The following is a 25,189-nucleotide window of genomic DNA, read 5'->3' as shown; positions in this document are numbered from 1 at the left end:
GGAGCATTTTTGCTTTTTTTTTGCTCAAGTCATGCACCAACTGTGACCAAGTGTGGCTGCGGAGCCCTCCAACAGCTTAACTTTGGAGATGCATGGAGCACAGATTATTCTGCCTTCAATTCTCATGGGAGCTCCACTACCTACACCCCACTTCTTCATCAGTACCAGCCATAATATGACTATTAACCTATGTTGACTGCATTTCGTCTCAAAAACATACTGAATTGGATAATAGAAATCAAATAATGAGTTTTGACAGGACAACAATTTATGCAAATAACAGCAAATTATATCATTTGATTCCTACTTTAAAAACCTAGCAATAATTATAACTTCAGCAAGTTTACATTTTTGAGTTTCACTTAATTTTGTTGCCTTCATCTCTGCACAACCCACTCAAAATACACAACAGTAAGAACTAGTACATCAGAATTGGTTTCAGTAAGAAAGAGGACAGTACTGCTAAATAATCACTTTAAATAGTCCATGCACAAACACATATTTCAAACTAAGCTAATACATAATTTTCCATTACAATTAAACGTAAACAGTTAAACTTGTGCTTACAGTTGAAACATTTCAATTTTAATTCCTCCATGTGAAAAAGTTAATTGCAGTGACTTGGATCAAATAGTGAGAATGCCTGAAGCTCCTTTATGCAACATTTAGTTTGCATCTCATAAGTTGTTTGTGATAGTTTTCCAATGTTATACTTTAAATGGAGGATCCAAATACTGCATACTAAAGAGGCTTTTGTGTTCTTTAGTTGCCACAGTGATCAATTCACTACACAGCAAGTACTGCCTTATATGGAGGATACCTTTTGTGTATCATTTTTCACTGGCACTGTTTACTTGCAGTTTCAAAAACAATCTTCCACAGATGGTTAACATGCCAATAAACACTGCACCACAAGAAGAGTATTGTTGGTCATCTCCCCCATCCCGACCTTAGCTGTTCCAACAATTTTGATTGAAATATTTTGTTTTAAATAAGTGGAGAGATGCTGTGATTTAGTGGCCTTGTGTAGTGGAATATAGTAAAATAAAAGTCAGTCTGTAACTCCTGTTAATTGACTTCTCCACTTTTCATCCAGAACAGAACAAAAGTATCAGAGTTCAACTGCAATCAATTTTCAATTGTTACCTAATTTACATAGACAACAATTTAATTTGCTAAATGCACATAGCATTGCACTTGTTTTTTTCTCCCCCTGGGTCATGTATCACAAATACATGCACTCGTATGACAACAAAATAATTAACATTTACTGTTTCAGCCCCATAGCAATCCTGTACATTTTGGATCAGGATGAGACAAACTAAATTGGATGCCTAAAAGTGTTGCTCCGAGAAAACTCATGCAACTGAAGACATTAATTTAACTGCCTACGCATGGCTCAACTTTTGATTTACAGGTGAAATACAAAGGAGACTTGGGTCAGCTGTTGGTACTAGCCTGATGTCTGAGACCGTTAAGCACAAGATTCACAACAGTCCATGGATGAGATTTTTTGCTCTAGGCCATTAATTCATTTATTTTCTTAGAAGTGTTTACATTGCTACTGCAAAATTTATTTTTGTACAATTTTGCTATCATGTAACTAGAGGTTACTAGTTGGGATTAATCCATAAGAGTACTACAACTTTTTTCTGCAAATCAAAATCAGAGAAACCTGTACTTTGCAGTTTCAAATATTCTTAATGGCCCGAAAGTTACGGTGAGCAGTGAAGCAAAGGTGTTCGCTGCTGGCCTGAAGCAAGCTTCCGACAAAGATCTTGCAATCTCTGTGGCCAGAGTTCGGTTATTCCAAAGGCAGCTGAAAGCAACATAGTTTAGTGGGGGGAATCCCATAATGCAAGCTGATGTGATGTCAACAAGCTGTCTAAGCAGCCAATCAGATTGCAGAATTCGCAAAGACAGGGAACCAGGAAATAAAAAGCACCATCAACCACTTTAAATAAAATTTGCAGAGAACAAAAATATTTTTTACATGCACACTAAGTTAAGTTAGAGACTGAAATAACATGAACAAACTTAAAAAAAAGTATATTATTAATTTTAGAATCAATCATTTTTAACTTAGTGAAGAAATTTGACATTCCACCAATATGAAATTAGTTTTTCACGGCCAAAACGGTTGCTTATCAACAGTTATTACTCAGATCACCGTCTGAGTGAATGGGTCTAACTTCTTAAGTGGTTTCGAACAGCAAGATTTGTTCAGAAAAGGGGACATTTTTGTCAGATCAATGATTTCACTGATGAACAGCTCTGGGGTCGACCGTAAAGCCTTTGGGAGGAGGAATGAATGACAGACTGCAACTTCAGGATTTCCACGTTCGGCTGCACATGCGCTAAATCCTGATGTTGCGGTCAGTTTCAAAGATGGAATGACGACGACACTGCCAGTCTGCCATCATCAGGACCGCAAGTTCCGGGCCAGTGTCTTTTAATGCTGAAAATTATTTTGGTACAGAATATAATTTTGGAAGAATATTTAGTACTAGTGTAATGAATTTTTTCAACATAGTTTTAAGACCTCTGCCATCCAACATTTTTTTTCAACATTTATGTTCTTGACTAAATACTGAGACCTTGGCCGTGAACCTCAAAAACAGTACTTTGAGATAGGTAGATGACGCCCCTTTTACACATTGCCAACTAATATTTCCATTTGGCCATCAAGTAATAAGATAAATTTCAAATTCTCGTGTAACTTTGTAAATTTGTTAAATGTTGTCCATGCTTCTAATGACTGATATAAACTATATTTATCAGTATATTTTGAACAATCTTCATGCTGACTTTTTAAATTCTTCTTTACTTTCTCATCTCTTAATTTTTCCAATCACATTTTTCAATTCGGCAATAAATATAATTGTTAATTATCTAACTAACCTTGGTCTCCTTGTTCCCTGATCAAGATTACGGACAAGTAATGTTTCCTAGGCTCTCACTAAATTTTTGAAGCTAGCTGCTGGGATACACATGCAATCTGGGTGCAAATCAAACGTGCGGCCTAATAGATTGCAGAATTTTGGCCGTGAGTTACTCGTGCAAGTTTAATATGCCCAAATCTCGATTTTTTAATGATAGTCTTATCGATCCCTCCACTCGAACGCATCTCGGACCATAATGAACCCAATCTAAAATCTCACTGAATTTCCCTCTCTTCGGAGAGCATAGATTGAGCAAATTACCAGGTGGGGAATCAGGTGGAGAAGTAGAATATTGCCAATCCTTGCATAAATCAGTGATTCTTCTCTGATATTATTTATATTTAATTTCTTCTGAGTAATGTATCAATTGTAGCTAACAATATAATTTCACATTTACAGATAGACCTTTAGAAAGTAAATTACAGACCGAAGCAGGTCAACACAAAATGCAATAGTACATGACACTTCCTCTTGGATTAACTACACCAGAGAACCAATTTGGCTAGGTGGTATTGTGAATATAGAATCTTGCATAGCGCAGTATGTTGAGTGTTAGACTCAGGTTTGAATCTCAGCAGGTACACACAACTTTTCATTCTCCAAGGTGGACAAGATGAGTATAATTTCCTATGGTGCAAGGAGAAAGCAGGATACATTGCTTGCTCCATGATGACCGTAGCTATCTTTTGATATTTCTGGTTCTTTGGCAATGGAAACGGAGATAAGTGCCATGTCCAAAAAGACCAAATGTATCTCTAAACATGATGTATGTTTGTAGATTTACCTTCTCTCTATCATAGATATGAACTTTATTTTGATTTTGCTAAATTTAGTTGGCCCTGAAATTGCGGTCTCCGTGATGGAATACTCTCGCCTTGACAGATCATCCAAACCGCCTGAAATTGAGTATTGCTGGCACAGAGTTGGACTATTTGTCCAACAACTGCCCAGCAATTGCCCACGCAACTCTTACGGCAATAGGGCCTGCTTGAATCAGCTTAAGAGTAAATACAAGGCTTTAATGAAACATTTAAAAATCCAAAATTATGCACATCACTTTAAATGAGTTTATGAAATATTAGTCTTAATGATACTTAAAATTATTTATCAAAAAGTAAAATTTTTTTTTTTTTTTTTTTACTGAGGTTGGTGCAATGAAGGAACTTATGAATAAATTGCAATTCTATAATTATTAGAATTAAGTACATTGTATCATTATTTGGGGATTCCATTGCATATCATTAGGGGATTCCCTTTGTAAATGATTGCAATGGAATTCTTCTTGGTCATTAGATGATCGGGCCCACATGATCCCACAGACACTTCCGAACCGCCTGTGTCCCTGGGATCCATGGGCCATTATTCTGTCGTCCACCTCGAGCCCGAGACTGCAACTCTTCACAGCCTGGACGCCAGGAGGCAATTTCATAAATGTTTCATGGGTCCAGGGCGTAGTCCAGAGGTACGCTTCCGGTTGCAATTTCTAGGCCTATAAAGTTTTGTATCACTCGACAATACATAACCCTTCAATAAAACTGGAAAAAGATCAAAAGACCAATGCTCAAGTTCAGTAAATACCAGGTCAGCTGATTAAAATGCATTGTCACAGTTAACTCACCCGTTTTTCATCTGTAACAATGTAATTACGTCCATGTTTTTTGGTCAGATGTGGTGCAAGGACATCAAAACGTCGTCTGAACTCCGAAAACACCATATGATCTGGGTAACCTACAGATTGCAAAGAAAGGCACTGCTTACTTTTTCTTTTAAATTACTCATTCTACTTTGTTTTGATGCCAACTACTATGGTTTAAAAAAGAAAGGAGGGAAGCAGTATTTTCAGTTTGCAGCACTTCTCTCTAATCACTGAGAAAATAATTACTTAGAAACTTTGGCCTGGAATTCGCGGTCAGGATTACCGCCATTCCGCCTTTGAAACTGACCGCAACTTCGGGATTTGATGCATGCGCCGAAGTTGCAGTCTGTCACTGACAGCTCCAAAACAAGCTGTGCTGTGTGCCTCTCAGAGCCGGCGATGAGCGAAATCTCTCAAATCATTGAAACTGACGAGATCTGTGGCTCTTCTGCAGCAAGTATGCTATTAAATTCCCCACTAAATGTTAGACCCAAATGGATCAGGGTAACTGGGGTTTTGACAGAGTTATTATGCTAAACAAATATTAAGGGCCTGGAAAACTAATTTTTATTTTGTGCAGTGTGAAATTTATACTTTTATAAAAATTAAAATTTTAGAAACTTAAAAAAAAATAGTTTACTTTTTTTTTTACATTTGTCAATCTTTAATTCAGGTTTGCCTTTTCCCCACGTGAGAACCCCAATTTTTGTTTTTCTAACTAATATGTGTTCGAATTTTAAGAGCTTACTCACTTCCTTGTTCCCTGTCTGAGAAGTCTACCTTTTGATTGGTTGCTTAGATAGCCTGTTGACATCATAGCAGTTCGCACAATAGAATCCCCACTAACTTCCGTTGATTTGAACTTAAGATCAGAAAACACAAAGATCTTGACACAGGGATCACGAGATCCACTTTGGGGTCAGCAGTGAATTCTTTTGCTTTACTGCTGACTGCAAATTCCAGGCCTTTGTGACCAAAGTAGTGTCATATTAGTTTCTTGAGGGAGCTTGCACCATTTCCCAGCATTTCACATCCGGGTTTGAATGTACAGAGTTGTAGAAATGCCATTCATGTATCCACCACCTATTATAGATCCGAAATGCTCTATTTTACTGTATAGAGGTTATTCTCCTCTGATAGAACTGACTTTCTGTTTTATTTCTCCATTCATCATCAGGATTATAGACTTAAAATGGTCAATACACATTATATTAAATATTTATTATATTGAAGATAAAAGGAGGTAAGATAGAAAAAAACCTTCCTAATCAACAGCAATCAAAAGTTTCCAATATGTGAAACCTTCAAATATCAAAAAGCTTCGAGGACAATTAGGAGTCAGCATCTTAATATTAAAATTATACAAGTAAGCATACAAGAACTGTGCAGCTTTTTCAACTTTGACACTATATTATAGACATAGGTACAAAGACAATGGGCTGAACTTTAACAGCGAAAACAGGTGGGTTGGGGTCACGTCAGATGTAAAAAAATGTAAAACTCAAACCTGACCCCAACCCGTCCACTTAATGAAGGCGGGACAAAGGGAAGGCAGTCAACCCACTTCCAAGAGGCGGGTTGGTAATTTAAATATTTTAATGAGGTTGGCAGCCTCTGATTTAATCTGCTATGTAGGTCTCAAGAATCCTCGGGAAATCCGGCACCTAAAGGGAGGCAAGAACAGCTTCGGGGAGGATGTTGGTTGCTTTTACAGCACTGATCGCGGGCCAGGAGGAGTAGGAGTGCTTTCCCCCATCCCCACAAGTTCTGCCCCCATCAGACCATCCCCCCCTCCCCCACAGCATGATGGGAAACCCAGATTTCGGGTTTCCTGTCTAAAACTCCCCCGTCTACGTAACCTGTCCCTGTTAATATGCAGGAAATGCCTTTTAATGGCTTACTTCTATGAATAGGAAAGTATAATCAACAGACTTTTTTTTCTTGCACAGACCTTGAAAACTGATGCATAAACATGAAATTTAACTGAACAGAACCTACCTTGTCGATATATTCTAAGGGCATCAAGAAGTTTGCAGCCCCTGATCTGGGCTCGAAGCAGTGGTAGATCCAGCTGCATCAGACCGGCTTCAAAGTTTTCTGCCTGGGCATCAGCTTCTATGATTCCAGACTTGAGAGAAGGAGTTGGAGACACCTTTGTTTCAGTTAAAGTATCAGTTTTTGGCAGCAAACAGTGGATAAAATGAATCTTAGACTTCTTGATTATGTCAATAAGAGCATCCTGTGAAAAAAGAACTGAATTAATCCAGGCATCAAAATAGCTTACCTTTTTTTTCTATTAACTTGAGGACAAGAATATTTGATCCACTTTTTATGCATTTTGTTATTTAGACATTTCAGCTAGAATAGAAATGCAGAATCCATAATTCGAGATAAAATTAGTGAGCATTTAGAAATGCACAGATTAATTAATGCAGCCAGCATGAATTTGACAAATTTAAGAGTTTTTGAATAACTGCCAATTGGATAGAAATATAGGCTTTCGAAAAGGTGCCCAAATTCACCAGTCGGAATCCATAACAGCCATCAGAAATGTGAAATAATCAGTCCTTCTCTCCAAGAAGTAACTGAATGAAGCGGAGTGCAATAACCGACTTTATCATCCCATACTTCCATTAAAGACCTAATTGCATTTGAAAAGCATATTTTTCTATGAACCGAACAAAACAAAACGTTTCAGAAAAATTCGGAGTTTTAGTGAATACAATGGTAACTATGGAATATATAGATCATGCATTCCTTAAAGCAGTCTAGCAAACAATGGAAATAGGTAATCTCAGTGCTTAATATGATGCAGAAACAATTTTGAGGCTCTTGAAGTTTCAACAACATTGAAATATTGATGCTATTACTACAACTTCAACATAAAAGCAGGCCTTATCTTAAATACTGAGACAGTCAAATTAAAAATGATAAGTCAAAAGATTACAAATTCATCTAATAACAAAAAATTAAGTAGGATTTGTAAAAGCATTAGCGGCAAAACAGAAAGGGTTATTATTGTTACCAGCTTTAAATGAATAAATAATTATTTTGCCCTGCAATTAAAAGGGTTTTGTTTATTATAGATTTATATTAATATATGGACTCTAATCCAATTGCAGAGAGTTATAATTTACTGATCTTTAATTTTTTTTTTTAAAAACAATCTCCAAGGGCTAGAAATTCCATTTTTGGACATAGCGGTATTGTTCCGCGAAAAATAAAATGAGATAAAATGCTCTCAATGATAGAAATCGGCGTTGCACAAGGATTCGTGGCACAAACCACAAATTTTCTGCAACTTTTCTCCGAGGCCGATACCACTGCGAGTTGGGCCTAGGGAGCGGGGGAAAACCCCCCCCCAAAAATTCCAAAAAAATAAAAAAATTAAAAAAATCATAAAACATTCACAAGACACTTAACTATCGAATCACTGCAAAAGAATTAAAAAATAAAAACTTTAACTTACCTTTTTAGCAGGTCTTCACACCTACCGCTGTTCTAAGGTCTGCAACGCAGGTTTTTCCCGGGCGTTTTTTTTCTGTCCTATGTGCGAGCCAAATTTTAGGCGAAAGCGCTTTTGAGTCTTGCACGCCAGCGGTCCGCTCCCCAGCGCTTTTTTAAAACCGCCGGAGCAAGACTTCTACGAATTTCCTGGTTCGCAGTTTTTCACCATAAGTGGCGAAATATCGCCGAAAAACCGAGTGCAAGGTTGGGGAATTTCCAACCCTAAGGCTTTTACAAATCAAAGAAAATTAAACTTGACAACACTTCAGATATTTTTTAGACTTCTAGTGATGTTGTATGAAGCAATTCAAATTACTATAGCATTGAATAAAAATTGTGATAAGCAGTAACTGAATAAATATTAAACCATTCTTTATACAACCACTGTAACTGTTCACTATAGAACAATTTTCTTTCAAACATGCACCCATCCTAATCTAAAAGACAATGATATCTAAATATTGAAACTGGCTTATTGATTTACTAACCACTTGGAGTTTAATCTGAATGCAAGATGATTTCTTCTTCACAGCAGCTACCCCAGTGGTGAAAGTCTTTCTCATGCTTGTGGCTCTTCTCAAGGTAAGCTGGGATCCTCCCTCCAGGCCAGCAATTGAACCAGACAATACAGTGACTGTTCCAGCTCTGCCCATAAACAGATTGCTAATGATTTTCCTGAAGAAAAACAAATGGCAATTGTACTGTAATTAAACAACACAATAAAGGCAGAAAAAGACAAAAAAATTTCAAAACCTGAGCCAACACCATCTTCAAAAGGTATGATGGTAGACAAGCAATGGTTAGCATTTAAAGAATGAATACATCATTCACAACAAACATACATTCCTTTAAGGTACAAAAACCCCACAGGAAAAGTAGTCCAATCGTGGCTAACAAGAGAAGTTATAATGTTGCCAAAAGAGCAGTAAGCCTGAGGATTGGAAGGATTTTAGAATTCACCAAAGGAGGACCAAGAAATTGATAAAGAAAGGAAAAATAGAATACAAGAGTAAACTAGCAACAGACGTAAAAACAAACGGTAAAAGCTTCTATAGGTATGTAAAAAGGAAAAGATCAGCGAAAGTAAATGTGGCTGAGGCAGGAGAAATTATAACGGGGAATAAGAAAATGGCAGAGAAATTAAACAAATACCTTGTGTCTATCTTTACAGAAGACGACACAAAAAAACTCACAGAAATAGTGGAGAACCAAGGGTCTAGCAAGAATAAGGAGCTGAAAGAAATTAGTATGGTTAAAAAAAAATAGTACTGGAGAAATTAATGGGACTGAAAGCTGATAAATCCCCATGACCTGATGGCCTGCATCCTAGGGTTATGAAAGAGGTTGTTATCCTCCAAAATTCCCTATATTCTAGAACGGTTCCCGCAGATTGGAAGGTAGCTACTGTAACTCCGCGATTTAAGAAAGGAGGGAGAAAGAAAACAGGGAACTACGGACCAGTTAGCCGGACATCAGTCGTAGGGAAAAGGCTAGAATCTATTATTAAGGATGTGGTAACAGGGCACTTAGAAAATAATAATAGGATTGGGCAGAGTTAACACAGTTTTATGAAAGTGAAATCATGTTTGGCAAATCCATTAAGAGTTTTTTGAGGTTGTAACTAAGTTGTCAAAGCACATGGTATTGGGGGTAATGTACTGACGTGGATAGAGAATTGGTTGGCAGACAGGAAGCAGAGAGTCAGGATAAACGGGTCCTTTTCAGAATGGCAGGCAGTGACTAGTGGAGTGCTGCAGGGCTCAGTGCTGGGACCCCAGCTCTTTACAATATACATCAATGATTTAGATGAAGGAATTGAGTGCAATATCTCCAAGTTTGCGGATGACAATAAGCTGGGTGGCGGTGTGAGCTGTGAGGAGGACGTTAAGAGGCTGCAGGGTGATTTGGATAGGTTAGGTGAGTGGGCAAATGCATGGCAGATGCAGTATAAATGTGGATAAATGTGAGGTTATCCATTTTGGGGGCAAAAACACGAAGGCAGAATATTATCTGAATGGCGGCAAATTAGGAATAGGGGAGGTGCAACGAGACCTGGGTGTCATGGTTCATCAGTCACTGAAAGTTGGCATGCAGGTACAGCAGGCAGTGAAGGCGGCAAATGGGATGTCGGTCTTCATAGCTAGGGGATTTGAGTATAGGAGCAGGGAGGTCTTACTGCAGTTATACAGGGCCTTAGTGAGACCTCACCTGGAATATTGTGTTCAGTTTTGGTCTCCTAATCTGAGGAAGGACGTTCTTGCTATTGAGGGAGTGCAGCGAAGGTTCACCAGACTGATTCCAGGGATGGCTGGACTGTCATACGAGGAGAGACTGGATCAACTGGGCCTTTATTCACTGGAGTTTAGAAGGATGAGAGGGGATCTCATAGAAACGTATAAGATTCTGATGGGACTGGACAGGTTAGATGCGGGAAGAATGTTCCCGATGTGGGAGAAGTCCAGAACCAGGGGACATAGTCTTAGGATAAGGGGTAGGCCATTTAGGACTGAGATGAGGAGAAAGAGTTGTTAGCCTGTGGTATTCCCTGCCGCAGAGAGTTGTTGATGCCAGTTCATTGGATATATTCAAGAGGGAGTTAGATATGGCCCTTACGGTTAAGGGGATCAAGGGGTATAGAGAAAAAGCAGGAAAGGGGTACTGAAGGAATGATCAGCCATGATCTTGTTGAATGGCGGTGCAGGCTTGAAGGGCCAAATGGCTTACTCCTACACCTATTTTCTATGTTTCTAGAGTAGATAAGGAGGACCCAATGGATGTGGTGTAATTTGATTTTCAGAAGGCATTTGTTAAGGTGCCACACAAGTGCTTATTAAACAAAATTAGGGCTCATGGGATTGGGGGGGGGGGGGGGGGGAAGGAATATACTAGCATGGATTGACGATTGGTTAACGGACAGAAAACAGAGAATATGAATAAACGGATCATTTTCGGGTTGGCAAACAGTAACTAGTGGAGTGTCGCAAGGATCGGTGCTCGGGCCCCCAGCTATTCACAATCTATCAATGATTCAGATGAGGGGACCAAATGTATTATATCCAAGTTTGCTGATGATACAAAGCTAGGTGGGAATGCAAGCTGTGGGAAGGATGCAAAACAGCTTCAAGGGGATATAGACTAAGTGAATGGGCAAGAACATGGCAAATTGAACATAATGTGGAGAAATGCGAAGTTATCCACTTCGGTAAAATAAATAGAAAAACAGAGCATTTTTTAAAATGGTGACAGATTGGAAAATATTGATGTTCGGAGGGACCTTGGTGTCCTTGTACACAAATCACTGAAAGTTAACATGCAGGTACAGCAAGCAATTAAGAAAGCAAATGGTATGTTGGCCTTTATTACAAGAGGATTTGAGTAAAGACATCTTATTACAATTATATAGCGCACTGGTGAGACCGCACCTGGAGTATTGTGTAGTTTTGGTCTCCTTACCCAAGGAAGGGGCTTATAAGGTTGCCAGAAGGTGTGTAACAAAGCTTCTCCAGACTGATTCCTGAGATGGGGAGATTGTCCTAGGAGGAGGGATTGAGTAGACTATGCCTCGATTCTCTAGAGTTTAGAAGAATGAGAGGTGATCTCATTGAAACATACAAAATTCTTACAGGGCTTGACAGGGTAGATGCAGGGAGGATGTTTCCTCTGGCTGGGGCATCTCGAACCAGGGGTCACAGTCTCAGAATAAGAGGTTGGCCATTTAGGACTGAGATGAGGAGAAACCTCTTCACTCAGAGGATGGTGAATCTTTGGAATTCTCTACCCCAGTGGACTGTGGCAGCTCAGTCTTGGAGTAAATTCAAGACAGAGATCGATAGATTTTTGAAAAGTAAGGGAATATCAAGGGATATGGGGACAGTGCAGGAAAGTGGAATTGAGGTAGAAGATTGGCCATGATCTTACTGAATGGTGGAGCAGGCCCGAGGGGCCAAATAGCCTACTCCTGCTCCTAATTCTTATGTTCTTATGTTCACAAAAAGAATTAGAACGACATACTCGATCAATATTACTTGTATCTTACAAATATTGTACCAAGCACTTTGTAAAAATGGCTACTCCTTACTTCTGTGAATCCTGCAGTAGGGCAGCAGCATTTTGGGAAGCAGGATTCTGTTTCGCATGATTCAACCAGCCGGTTGTGTCATATTCTACCCAATTGGTATTATAGCAATGTCCTAAGATGAAGTGATGAGGTTTGTTGCTTTTCAATAATGGGCTCTGGCCTGTAAAACGAGGAAGCAAAGGTTTTAGTAGTTTCTCTGCTCCCACCCAGCACACAATGTAAAGTAGTTATCTACGTCAAATAATTCTTCTTCAGATATTCAGATATGTAATGTTAAGTGATGCACATATATCTTGAAGACCTTGTATAGGTGCAACGTCCCGAATCCAGAATTGTTCCAAAAACCGGACATTTTGCGCATCCCAGATGGAGTCATCCGGAATTATTTTTCAAAAACCAGACATTTTTGAGGCGGCCAAGATGGCGACATCGGGCAGCAAGGGACGAGGAAACAGGTAAAAAGAGCAGCAACGGGGGAGGCCGCTGGAATCGAGGAACGGAGGATCAGTGGGAATGTAGGGTGTAGAGGAGATGAGCAAGTGATGGAAATTCAGCACCTCACCCACAATCCACACTCACCCAAGGACCTGCTCATCGATGACCAGCCACCGGGCTCACTGACCCTAACTGGAGGGCTTGAGCCATCACTGGGGTCAGAAATCCTTCCCCTCAGCTCCGGATAGCCTGAGCACCAGTGCGAGTGGAGAGATCGGAAATCTAGCAAAACCTGAAATCTGGCACGGATTCGGTCAAGGATTTCAGACTATTGATTTTCTTGTCTGATATCCAGAAAAACCCAAAATCCGGCACGGACTCGGTCCGGAGGATTCCGCACATTGTACCTGTACTAAAAGAAAAAAAATTCACCGCAGTATATACTGGTCAGATATTTACTGGCACACATTCCAAATTATTATTTGTTCTACTTCACTGCTTAGATTTTAATTATGGTACTTCACCATTCTTATCTCCATCTTGACGGTCATAGTATGTAAACAGTCGTTCTAGAAGCGTGTCTTCATTTCCGTCAGGTTGCAGAGCTTCTTCATCCAGCAGCCAAAATAGCCCTCTTGCTTCATCTGTTCTAGCCAAAGTTCGAACCTACCAGGAGAAATGTAAAGTAATGCATTACTTCTGAAATGTGTTCTCCTAGCAACATTTCTACTTAACTTTGTGATCCATACAAGGTTTTCATTCATTTAATAATGTTGCAGCGGAGAAACTCAATTCTAGACGAGAAAAAGCAATCTCTGACTCATCAGGAGCAATGACGAGTACAAAGTACATTTTAATGCATCAGAGACATGTATACACAGACACCACTATTTCAAAAAAACACTATCAATAGTAATACGAATAGCAGATGATTTTAAAAATAAACATCTTGATTGTATCAGACTTAATGGTAGCTATTTATCAATTATTTAACCACACAATTTAAGATACACTTCAGTAAGTGAATCCAAGTGTATTTCCCATTACCACGAAGCCAGACTGGTTTCTGTAAATCCTCGGTGCTTATCAGGGCAAAATTTGATTCATTTTGTATATTGATAGAATGTGAAGGACAATAGCAGTTAAAGGCATGATTTTTAAAAATCAATGCAGTACTTTCATAAACATAGTTAGCAAGCTACAGTTTGAACTTAAAACAATTATACATTTACAAGCAAAAAAAAAAAAATTCCCAATAAGTTTGCCTACAAATAAAAGGGAAATCCATTATCAATTGCCTCCTTAAACCCCTTCTCCCCTCCAGTTTCAGCTTTAATAAGTGCAAGGAGCTCATGAACTTCTTTGTCACCAACAATGAGATCATGTGTCTGATATTTCCCATCCAACTTCCTCTGCTGGTCCTCATGCAAACTATTATCATAATTGGTTTCCTATCTTCAGGCATTGTTCCGCTCCCTTCCAAAACTGCCATCAACCCAACCACGCCCCTTCAAAAAAACACTCTTGGCACCCCCTCTGTCCTTGCAAACTACCAATCACAAACCTCCCTTTCATCTCCAAAGTCTTTGAACATGGTGTTATCTCTCAAGATTCCTGCCTATCTGTCTCGAAATACTCTTAATGAGTCGCTCCAATCAGGTTTCCATCCCTCCCACAGCATTGAAACTGCCGTAATCAAAGTCACAGATGGCATGCTCAAACACATCATCCTTCTCCCACACCTCTTCGCTCTTATCCAGCTCTGGGGAACAGCCCACACTTGGTTCCACTCTTATTTAGCTGATCGTAGCCAGAGCATCTCTAGTAAAGTATTCTCATCCCACCCCCACATAGTCACCTCAGGAGTCTCCTCTACACTATCTGCATGCTGCCACTTGGTAACATTATTATTGGGTCAGCTTCCACATGCACACAGATGACACCTACCTCTATCTCTCCACTGACATACAGTCTTGAATGAGCCACAATTTCCTCAACTAAATATTAAGAGGAACAACGACATTTTCTTTGTTCCTTAACACAAGCTCTGTGCCCTTGATAACCACATTCCCTTCCCCAGCCACTCAGAAGCAGTAGAGGAGGAATTGTACAATTTTTCTACAGGCATATTTTGGTCACACATTCATGTTTACAGTTTCCACACGCCCTGAAAACAGGATAAATGTTAACTCGTACATTGCAGCAGTAATATATTTTTGGGCACCTGATATTAAACAGCATGACAAATTTATATATATTTTTTTAAATCATCATGCCTTGTGTCTTACCAGTGCCTGATGAGAGGCTTGATCTATGGCAGCTACAGAAAAAGAAGAACTGGATTCTACATCATCTAATTCAAGCTCTATGTTTTCCTAGAGAGGATAGAGGACATATTAGTATGTCTAGCCGATTACAATTACAACTGTCAGTTGATTAGTATAGATTTATTATGTAGCAAGATATGAATAAAATAAGTGTGTTCAAATTTCTATTCTGCTAAATTTCAGCGATTACAGTGATCATCAGTATTATAATAAAAGAAATGCTCGAGTCTACTTGATTGGCTTAATACAATTCAAGAACTTCGGATACAAATTCATCGATCTAACTAGGTGAAGATATTTAGTTCATTAATTAGACCACAGCCCATTATAATACAGTACGTTGTGTTTAATTTTGTTTGTTAAGGGCTCCTATGACAAACAGAATACCTCCTTGTATCGATCAAGTTCTTTCAGAAATGTTCGCTCATAGAAGAGCATCTGTAGACGTTCCTGTGCGTAATTATGGCAGAGTTCCTCAAAAGTTGCAGCTCTGTCATGTGATGTGTTCTTTGGATTCTGAAATCCAGGGGTGTCCACTATCATTATTGAACAAAGTGAATGCTGAGTGGATTTAAGAGCCCTAATATAAATGGAGTAATGTTAGAAACACCAAACATTATTAAAATTACAAAGTATATTGCTTGGCTTTACATATTTGAATTTCTTTAGTATTGGACAACAGAAACTATGCAGGTATAGATTTCTCTACGGTTTGATTAGAGACTCTCAAACATGATGGGCTTCCATGCATGTAAAACACATAGTTGATGAAAAAAAAATCTACGGTGACTTGCATAACAATCAAATCAGAAACAGATCTGTATTCATGTAGGGCACAGTCTTTTCATCAAAAATGTTGCATTTATTTCAGACGATATTGATAATGAAGCATTTCGCCATGAACCTTCATGTCTCTAATATTGGGCCGTAAATTGTGGCCTCTCCACGTGCGTACAATGTGAGCACGCGCCCGAAGTGGCCCCGCAAGTTCCGGGTTTAGGCGCTGCGCATGCGCCTAAACCAGGTACTTGCGATCTGTCAAAAAATTTTTGCACACATCCCCGGGAGAAGGACCTTTGTGGGCGGAAATTTGGGCTATTTGCCCAACGAATATCCTTAAAACTCTTACGCCTGTTAAGGCCTGCTTTTACTAGCGTAAGAGGTTTAAAAGATAGAGAAAATAAATTTCATGACTAATTTTTATATTTAAAAACCCTGTCCATTACAGTGTTTATTTTTAACACTATTAAAACATATTTAAAAAAAATGTTAATTAAAAATTCTAAAACATTTAATTTAATTCAATTTCTATTATGTATTGTGTTTTCTTTGATTTTGGGGGTATTCCCATTCAAAGTACAAATGGAACTCACCATTACTATCAAAGGGAATATTACATTTTCATTGGCGCTCCAGGCCCACGTGATCCCAGGATATGTGCATGCTCCTGGGATGCGTGGGCCTCTGCGCTGGGTGGCGCCTCTAGACCTTGGAGCAGAAGTGTTCGTTCCTCCGGGACCACCAGGTATTTTCTGGGCCATTACATTTACAACAAGCTGCAATTATATTGAGCCTTTAACACAGAAAAATGTTCTAAGGCACTTTACAAGGCACTGTAATAAGAAAATAAATAGACGCTGAGCCAAAGAAGTTGGTATTAGGAAGGATGACTGAAAGTTTAGTCAAAGAGATGGGCTTTAAGGAAGGTCATAAAAATGGAGATGGAAGGGGAGAAGCAGAGTGGCTTAAGCAGGTAATTCCAGAGCATGGGGTCTAGGCGGCTAAATGCACAGCACCAAAGGTGAGGTGAAGGGAGAGGGAATGAACAAGAGGTTAGCATCAGAGGAACAGAGATTAACAGGCAGGTTGTGAGGCTGGAGGGGGTTACAGAGATACATTTCTGTAACTTCGTTTTAAGATTTTGTAGATATCATACAGTAATTGTGCAGCTTCTTAAAAGCCAGAAGTGAAATTCAATACTCAGAGGATTAAGCAGCTGTGAATTGTATGAATTTTAGAAGTTGTCGATTTAACACACGCTTCTATGCAAATATATTATTATATGCAAATCCGAGGAGTGAAAATAATGAAAGTTTCACCTATTAATGAGTGAGATTAGCAGCATAAACAGCTCTCCATATAAAGTGGATGTCATTCCTTCTAGACATTCCATTGCTGTTATCTTAGGGCCTATTAAAAACATATAGAAATGATAATAGTTACACGAGTTCATGTACAGTCTTGTTCCTTTTTTTTTTAAATATAAGTACAGGTTGAACCTTCCTTATCCGGGACTCCCTTATCCGGCACCAATCCCGGCTGCTCCGACATGAACAAATTGAAGTCCTTCCTCGCTGCCGACTCCTGCAAACGCTGGCCTGACCCCACGAACTACTGGCACCACCTCCCCCCCACCGCCAACCCAATCTCTCTGCCGCACTCCCAGCCCCAAGTCAGCCAGCCCCGATACCCCCTTGCTCAGTACCTGAACTAACTATCCAATTTAACGTGACCTCCCCTCGTACATCAAAATCCCTTATCCGGTACAGGCCAGACCCCAAGGGAGCCGGATAAGAAAGGTTCGACCTGTATATCCAAACTTCCTGATAATAGTTACAATATGTAGAATGCATATTTAATATAGCTATTGTTAAAATGGTGTAAATGACCAAATCATGTATTGTTTTGTGTTTAAGAAAATATTTTATTTCCACAATAATAATGAAAGTCATTAGGAAACGAAATTACAAAAAAATTTGTAAATTGAGACACATCCACACACACAAATTTGGTTTTAGTGATCATTACTTGTACTGACAATTTCCTTTTAATAATCGATTTCACCTTACCAAACTTGTAACCCATATGTAACTATGTGATTGCATTAATTCATAAATCAGTTGGGCTCAGTTGCATTCAGAAGATTAGCACTCAAGAATTCCCGGTGTGCAAATCTAACGAATGAAATCCATGATTGTGGCAGCGTGGGGAGCAATTTCACAGACATGCATCATTAACCACTTCTGCAAGCATGGCTTTGCAGTACAGAATGACAAGAAAGTAGACTTATTACACGAGCTGATTGCAACTTCACACTAACCCCAACAAGTTGCATTTATTTTGTGCCTTTAAGAAAAATGTCACAAGGTGTTTCACAGAAGCGTAATCAGACAAAAACTGACATCAAGCCAAAGAGATAGATACTAGGAAGAGGTGACTGAAAGCTAAGAAGAGAAGTAGATTTTAAGGCGGGTGTTAAAGAACATAAGAATTAGGAACAGGAGTAGGCCATCTAGCCCCTCGAGCCCGCTCCGCCATTCAACAAGATCATGGCTGATCTGGCCGTGGACTCAACTCCACTTACCCGCCTGCTCCCCATAACCTTTAATTACCTTATTGGTTAAAAATCTATCTATCTGTGATTTGAATACATTCAATGAGTTAGCCTCAACTGCTTCCCTGGACAGAGAATTCCACAGATTCACAACCCTCTGGGAGAAGAAATTCCTTCTCAACTCGGTTTTAAATTGGCTCCCCCGTATTTTGAGGCTGTGCCCCCTAGTTCTAGTCTCCCCGACCAGTGGAAACAACCTCTCTGCCTCTATCTTGTCTATCCCTTTCATTATTTTAAATGTTTCTATAAGATCACCCCTCATCCTTCTGAACTCCAACGAGTAAAGACCCAATCTACCATCATAAGGTAACCCCCTCATCTCCGGAATCAGCCTAGTGAATCGTCTCTGTACCCCCCCCAAGGCTAGTATATCTTTCCTTAAGTAAAGTGACCAAAACTGCATGCAGTACTCCAGGAGTGGCCTCACCAATACCCTATACAGTTGCAGCAGGACCTCTCCGCTTTTGTACTCCATCCCTCTCGCAATGAAGGCTAATATTCCATTCGCCTTCCTGATTACCTGCTGCACCTGCAAACTAACTTTTTGGGATTCATGCACAAGGACCCCCAGGTCCCTGTGCACCGCAGCACATTGTAATTTCTCCCCATTCAAATAATATTCCCTTTTATTGTTTATTGAGGATGACCTCACATTTTCCGACATTGTATTCCATCTGCCAAACCTTAGCCCATTCGCTTAACCCATCTAAATCTCTTTGCAGCCTCTCTGTATCCTCTACACAACCCGCTTTCCCACTAATCTTTGTGTCATCTGCAAATTTTGTTACACTACACTCTGTCCCCTCTTCCAGGTCATCTATGTATATTGTAAACAGTTGTGGTCCCAGCACCGATCCATGTGGCACACCACTAACCACCGATTTCCAACCCGAAAAGGACCCATTTATCCCAACTCTCTGCTTTCTGTTCGCCAGCCAATTCTCGATCCATGCTAATACATTTCCTCTGACTCCGCGTAGCTTTATCTTCTGCAGTAACCTTTTGTGTGGCACCTTATCGAATGCCGTTTGGAAATCTAAATACACCACATCCATCGGTACACCTCTATCCACCATGCTTGTTATATCCTCAAAGAATTCCAGTAAATTAGTTAAAAATGATTTCCCCTTCATGAATCCATGTTGCGTCTGCTTGATTGCACTATTCCTATCTAGATGTCCCGCTATTTCTTCCTTAATGATAGCTTCAAGCATTTTCCCCACTACAGACGTTAAACTAACCGGCCTATAGTTACCTGCGTTTTGTCTGCCCCCTTTTTTAAACAGAGGCGTTACATTAGCTGCTTTCCAATCCGATGGTACCTCCCCAGAGTCCAGGGAATTTTGGTAGATTATAACGAATGCATCTGCTATAACTTCCGCCATCTCTTTTAATACCCTGGGATGCATTTCATCAGGACCAGGGACTTGTCTACCTTGAGATCCATTAGCCTGTCCAGCACTACCACCCTAGTGATAGTGATTGTCTCAAGGTCCTCCCTTTCCACATTCCCATGACCAGCAATTTTTGACATGGTTTTTGTGTCTTCCACTGTGAAGACCGAAGCAAAATAATTGTTTAAGGTCTCAGCCATTTCCACATTTCCCATTATTAAATCCCCCTTCTCATCTTCTAAGGGACCAACATTTACTTTAGTCACTCTTTTCCATTTTATAAAGGAAGATAGGTGGAGAGACAGAGAGATTTGGGGAGGGAATACCCAAACTTATGGCCTAGACTGCTGAAAGCACTGCAACCAATGGTGGGGCAGAGGAAATGGGGAATGTGTAAGAGGCCAGAGTCAGAGCAACGAAGGCGCTCAGAGGTTACAGATAGGGTTGGAGGGTCAAGACCATGAGTGGATTTGAACAAGAGGATGAACGTTTTTTAATGGAGGCATGGTCGACCATGAGTTGATGTAGGTCAGTGAGCACAGGGGTGATGGGTGAGCAGGACTTGAAAAAGACTTGTATTTACATATTGCCTTTCATTACCTTTGTTCCAAAGCACTTTACAGCCAATTTAGTACTTAAAAAAATACTGCTGTAATGTAGGTAGTGCAGCAGCCAATTTGCGCACAGCAAGTCCCAGAAACAACAATATCACAGTTACCAGATAATCTGTTTGAGGTGTGGTTGATAAATATTGACCAGGACACCAGGGCGAACTCCCCTGCTCTTCTTCAATATAATGCCATGGATTTTTTTCATCCATCTGAGGGGGCTGTCGTCAGTTTAATGTCTCACCTGAAAGATGGCACCTTAGACAGAGCAGCATTCCCTCAGCTCAGTACTACACTGGAATGTCAGTCTGGTTTCTGTAGTGGGACTTAAACCCACGACCATCTGACTCAGAGATGAGAGTGCTACCATTGAGCCACGGCTGACACCTTTGTGTGGGTTAGATTACGGGCAGCAGAGCTCAAGTTTATGCAGGATGAAGGATGGAAGGCCAACCAGGAGAGCAATTGGAATTGCTGACTCTGGGGTTATCGAAAATAGGCTGTGTCATGTTTGTAACCTTCATGTAACTGTAACCTTCATGTAACAACACTGTACACTGTATACACCTAAGAAATGCACACCTTGACCACAGGGGGTGAACTTGTGGGAGACACTCCTTACCTGGTCATCCAGGTATATAAAGGGAGGTCCCACGCAGGGTCAGCATTTCTTGGTCCTGTGAATAAAGGTACAGGTCACAGTGACCCTGTCTCCAGTATGTGCCTCGTGTTGATTTGCTGTAGTGTGTAAGGACACAACATTTGGCGACGAGAAACGGGAATCAACGACTCACGAGAATGGCCACTGGTAGCACGGAGGAACGGTACTGTGTTAGTGAGGACTGGGACGATTTCGTTGAGAGGCTCCAGCAGAGCTTTGTCATGAAGGACTGGCTGGCTGACAAGCGAAGGGCGCATCGACTGACCAGCTATGGATCTAAGACGTACGTACTGATGAAAGACCTGCTCGCACCAGAGAAGCCGGCGGACAAGACCTTCAAGGAGCTCAGCAACCTAGCGAGCAGTATACACATGGCCCGACACCGATTCTATACGCACCGACGTCAGGAAGGGCAGAGCATACTGGACTTCGTTGCGGACCTTCGCCGCTTGGCCAGCCTCTAAGTTCACAGACGCCTGCAGGGGAGAGATGTTACGGGATTTCTTCATTGAGGGCATTGGTCATGCCGGGATTTTTAGGAAGCTAATTGAGACCAAGGACTTGACCTTGGAAGCAGCGCCGTTGATGGCTCAAACCTTCATGGCGGGGGAGGAGGAAACCAAGATCATATACGCGCGCAACTCTGCTCCCGTGGCGATGGAGCAGGGAGTTAAAATGGTAAACACGACTCAGAACCCCGCAGGCAGGCAAGGGCAATTCGACACCAACCAGGCAGTAACAGACTCTAGAGTGGGTCCTCAACAGAGACAATGGCAGGTTGAACGGACATTTACACCATCACAAGGGACAATACGTCCCGGGATGGGGCCATTGATACCCACTAACAGAGTGCTCAAGAATAATCAAAGAGACAATCAATCAGAGAGGAATGCCTGGTAACAGCTCTTTTGTTCACAACAATCTTAGCTCATGCTGGAGGTGCGGGGGGCAGACATGCTGCGAAGACCTGCAAGTTTCAACAATTTACCTGCAGAAATTGTAACTTAAGTGGACATTTAGCCAGGATGTGCAGGAAGCCCGCAGCGAGACTGGTTTACGAAGCAGATGAACCACAAGAGGGATCTGCAAGGCAGGGTTATGTTTGGGACACAGCAATGGACGCCGAAGTTCAGCGGGTTCAGGTGGCAAACATGCACAGCTCATACACAAAAACGCCACCTATGATGATGAGAGTACTGCTAAACGGCATTCCGGTACACATGAAGCTGGACACAGGAGCCAGCCAGTCACTTATGAGTGTCCAATAATTCAAGAAACTGTGGCCACTCAAAGCTAGCAGACCCAAACTAGAACGCATTGACATACAATTACGGACGTACACCAAAGAGATCATCCCAGTGCTAGGCAGTGCAATGTTGGTGGTCACAGATAATGGATCAGAGAACCGGCAGCTACTCTGGATTGTCCCAGGAAATGGTCCCGCGCTTTTGGGGAGGAGCTGGCTAGCCGAGATGAACTGGAAATGGTGGGGGATGTGCATGCCATTTCATCTGTGGAGCAAAGTTCATGCTCACAGGTCCTACAAAAGTTTGAGTCACTATTTCAACCTGGTGTCAGGACTTTCAAAGGCACCAAAGTAAGGATACGCATCACCCCGGACGCCACACCAGAGCACCACAAAGCCAGAGCTGTGCCGTCCGTATGTGATGCGGGAGAAAATTGAGTGTGAGTTGGACAGGTTGTTGAGAGGGCATAATTTCGCCCGTTGAATTCAGCAATTGGGCAAGCCCCATCGTCCCTGTTCTAAAAACGGATGGCTCGGTCAGGATCTGTGGCGACTACAAGGCCACTATCAACCTAGTGTCACTTCAGGACCAATGCCCGCTTCCGAGAGCGGAGGATCTTTTTGCCACGCTGGCAGGCGGCAAGCTGTTCATCAAGTTGGACCTCACTTCGGCCTACATGACCCAGGAACTGGCCGAAGAATCCAAATTACTGACCACCATCACCACGCACAAGGGGCTGTTTGTCTACAATAGGTGTCCATTTGGCATTCGTTCAGCAGCTACCATCTTTCAAAGGAACATGGAAAGCCTGCTCAAATCCATCCCCGGAACAATCGCATTTCAGGACGACATCCTTATCACGGGTCGAGACATTGAGGAACACCTCCACAACCTGGAGGAGGTGCTACGCCGACTGGACCGGATAGGCCTGCGACTAAAGAAGTCCAAGTGTGTGAAGTCCTAATCCAAAACAGAGGCGATCCGTCGTGCGCCCAGGCAACACATCGGTGTTGCGTTCATTTCTGGGACTATTGAACAATTTCGGGAACTTTCTGCTGAACTTAAGTACATTGTTGGAGCCACTACACGTGCTCTTGCGTAAGGGTTGCGATTGGTTTTGGGGGGACTGTCAGGAACGGGCTTTCAATCGGACGTGGAACCTACTTTGTTCTAATAAGCTGTTGACCCTGTACAACTCCTGTAAGAAGTTGGTTTTGACATGTGATGCATCATCCTATGGGGTTGGGTGCGTGTTGCAGCAGAGTAATGATGAGGGCCAACTACAACCTGTGGCTTATGCTTCCAGGTCGCTCTCCCAAGCAGAAAGTGGGTATGGGATGGTTGAAAAGGAAGCACTCGCATGTGTCTATGGGGTGAAAAAGATGCACTAGTATCTTTTTGGCAGAAAGTTCGAGTTAGAAACGGACCACAAGCCGTTAACATCCCTGTTGTCCGACAGCAAAGCTGTCAATGTCAATGCATCAGCTCGCATACAGCGATGGGCTCTCACGCTGGCTGCTTATGACTACACCATACGGCACCGGCCAGGCACCGAAAATTGCGTTGACGCGCTCAGCAGGCTTCCACTGGCCACCACTGAGGGGGCAGCGGAGCAAAGTGCTGAGATGGTCATGGCTGTCGATGCCTTTGACAGCGCAGGCTCCCCCATCACAGCCCACCAGATCAAAACCTGGACAGAGATCCCCTCCTATCCCTGATTAAGAAATGTGTCCTGACTGGGGATTGGGCGCCCGCACACGGAGCATGCCCTGAAGAGGTCAGACCGTTTCACAAACAGATGGATGAACTCTCCATCCAAGCCGACTGCCTACTATGGGACAGCCGGACAGTCATGCCCCAAAAGGGCAGGGAGGCATTCATCAGGGAACTCCACAGCGAGCACCCAGGCATTGTGCTAACGAAGGCCATTGCCCGGTCGCATGTATGGTGGTCGGGAATTGATGCAGACCTGGAATACTGTGTTCGCAGGTGCACGACATGTGTCCAGCTGAGCAATGCTCCCAGGGAGGCCCCACTCAGCCCGTGGCCCTGGCCCACCAAGCCATGGTCACGTATTCACACAGACTACACGGGTCTGTTCATGGGGAAAATGTTACTCATTGTTGTTGATGTGTACTCAAAATGGATCGAGTGCAGCATATTGAATTCATGCACGAGAGTCTGCGTGCAGTCTTTGCGACCCACGGCTTGCCGGACATCCTGGTCAGCGACAACGGCCCGTGTTTCACTAGCTATGAATTCCGGGAGTTCACGTCGGGTAATGGCATCAAACATGTCAGGACAGCACCGTTCAAGCCGGCTTCCAATGGCCAGGCGGAACGTGCGATCCAAATCATCAAATAGGGCATGCTCCGGATTCAAAGACCCTTCCTTCAATGCCGCCTATTGCGCCTCCTGCTGGCCTATAGGTCCCGACCGCACTCGCTCACAGGAGTCCCGCCAGCGGAACTACTCATGAAACGTACACTTAAAACTCGGCTGTCCCTCATTCATCTAGTCCTGTCAGACATTGTTGAGGGCAAGCGCCAGTCCCAAAATGAGTGCCACGACCATAACTCAAAGGGGAGATGTATAGAAATCGATGACACTGTATTTGTTCTTAATCACGCTGTGGGGCCCAATACTGTAATTGGTAAAGAGGGGAATAGGGTCATAGTGGTCAGACTTAACAATGGACAGATGTGCCGCAAGCATCTGGACCAAATAAAAAAAAGGTTCAGCATAGACACTGAGGAACCTGAGGAAAATCATGAGATGCTGCCCATACCACTGCCCATGAACGAGAACAAGAATCGTCAGCAGCATGCACAGTCCCTGCGGCCAGCCCAGACGAGCCGGAATCACCACAGGTGACAAAGACGCATGCCAAGGCTCAACAAACAGAGCCCCAACTGCGGCACTCCACGAGAGAGCGTCGACCGCCTGAAAGACTCGATCTT

The 25,189-nt window shown here is 41.9% G+C and overlaps 1 protein-coding gene across 16 annotated transcripts in view; it reads right to left on the bottom strand.

Annotated features, from left to right (window-relative positions):
* myo18ab (myosin XVIIIA b) overlaps positions 1-25,189 on the bottom strand; it is a 299,468-nt gene that overhangs the window by 102,528 nt on the left and 171,751 nt on the right. For all 16 annotated transcript variants that reach the window (XM_070857110.1, XM_070857122.1, XM_070857108.1 and 13 more), the window contains 8 exons: positions 17,025-17,115; positions 15,313-15,505; positions 14,887-14,973; positions 13,123-13,264; positions 12,164-12,323; positions 8,574-8,760; positions 6,577-6,817; positions 4,561-4,670 (listed from right to left, as the gene is read on the bottom strand). In XM_070857110.1, coding sequence (XP_070713211.1) covers positions 4,561-4,670; positions 6,577-6,817; positions 8,574-8,760; positions 12,164-12,323; positions 13,123-13,264; positions 14,887-14,973; positions 15,313-15,505; positions 17,025-17,115 — 1,211 coding nt within the window. The remainder of the gene's footprint in view (positions 1-4,560; positions 4,671-6,576; positions 6,818-8,573; positions 8,761-12,163; positions 12,324-13,122; positions 13,265-14,886; positions 14,974-15,312; positions 15,506-17,024; positions 17,116-25,189) is intronic.

The sequence above is a fragment of the Pristiophorus japonicus genome, chromosome 16 (assembly GCF_044704955.1).
Source record: "Pristiophorus japonicus isolate sPriJap1 chromosome 16, sPriJap1.hap1, whole genome shotgun sequence".
Lineage (NCBI taxonomy): Eukaryota > Metazoa > Chordata > Chondrichthyes > Pristiophoridae > Pristiophorus > Pristiophorus japonicus.
This window is presented reverse-complemented; position numbering and strand designations above follow the sequence as displayed.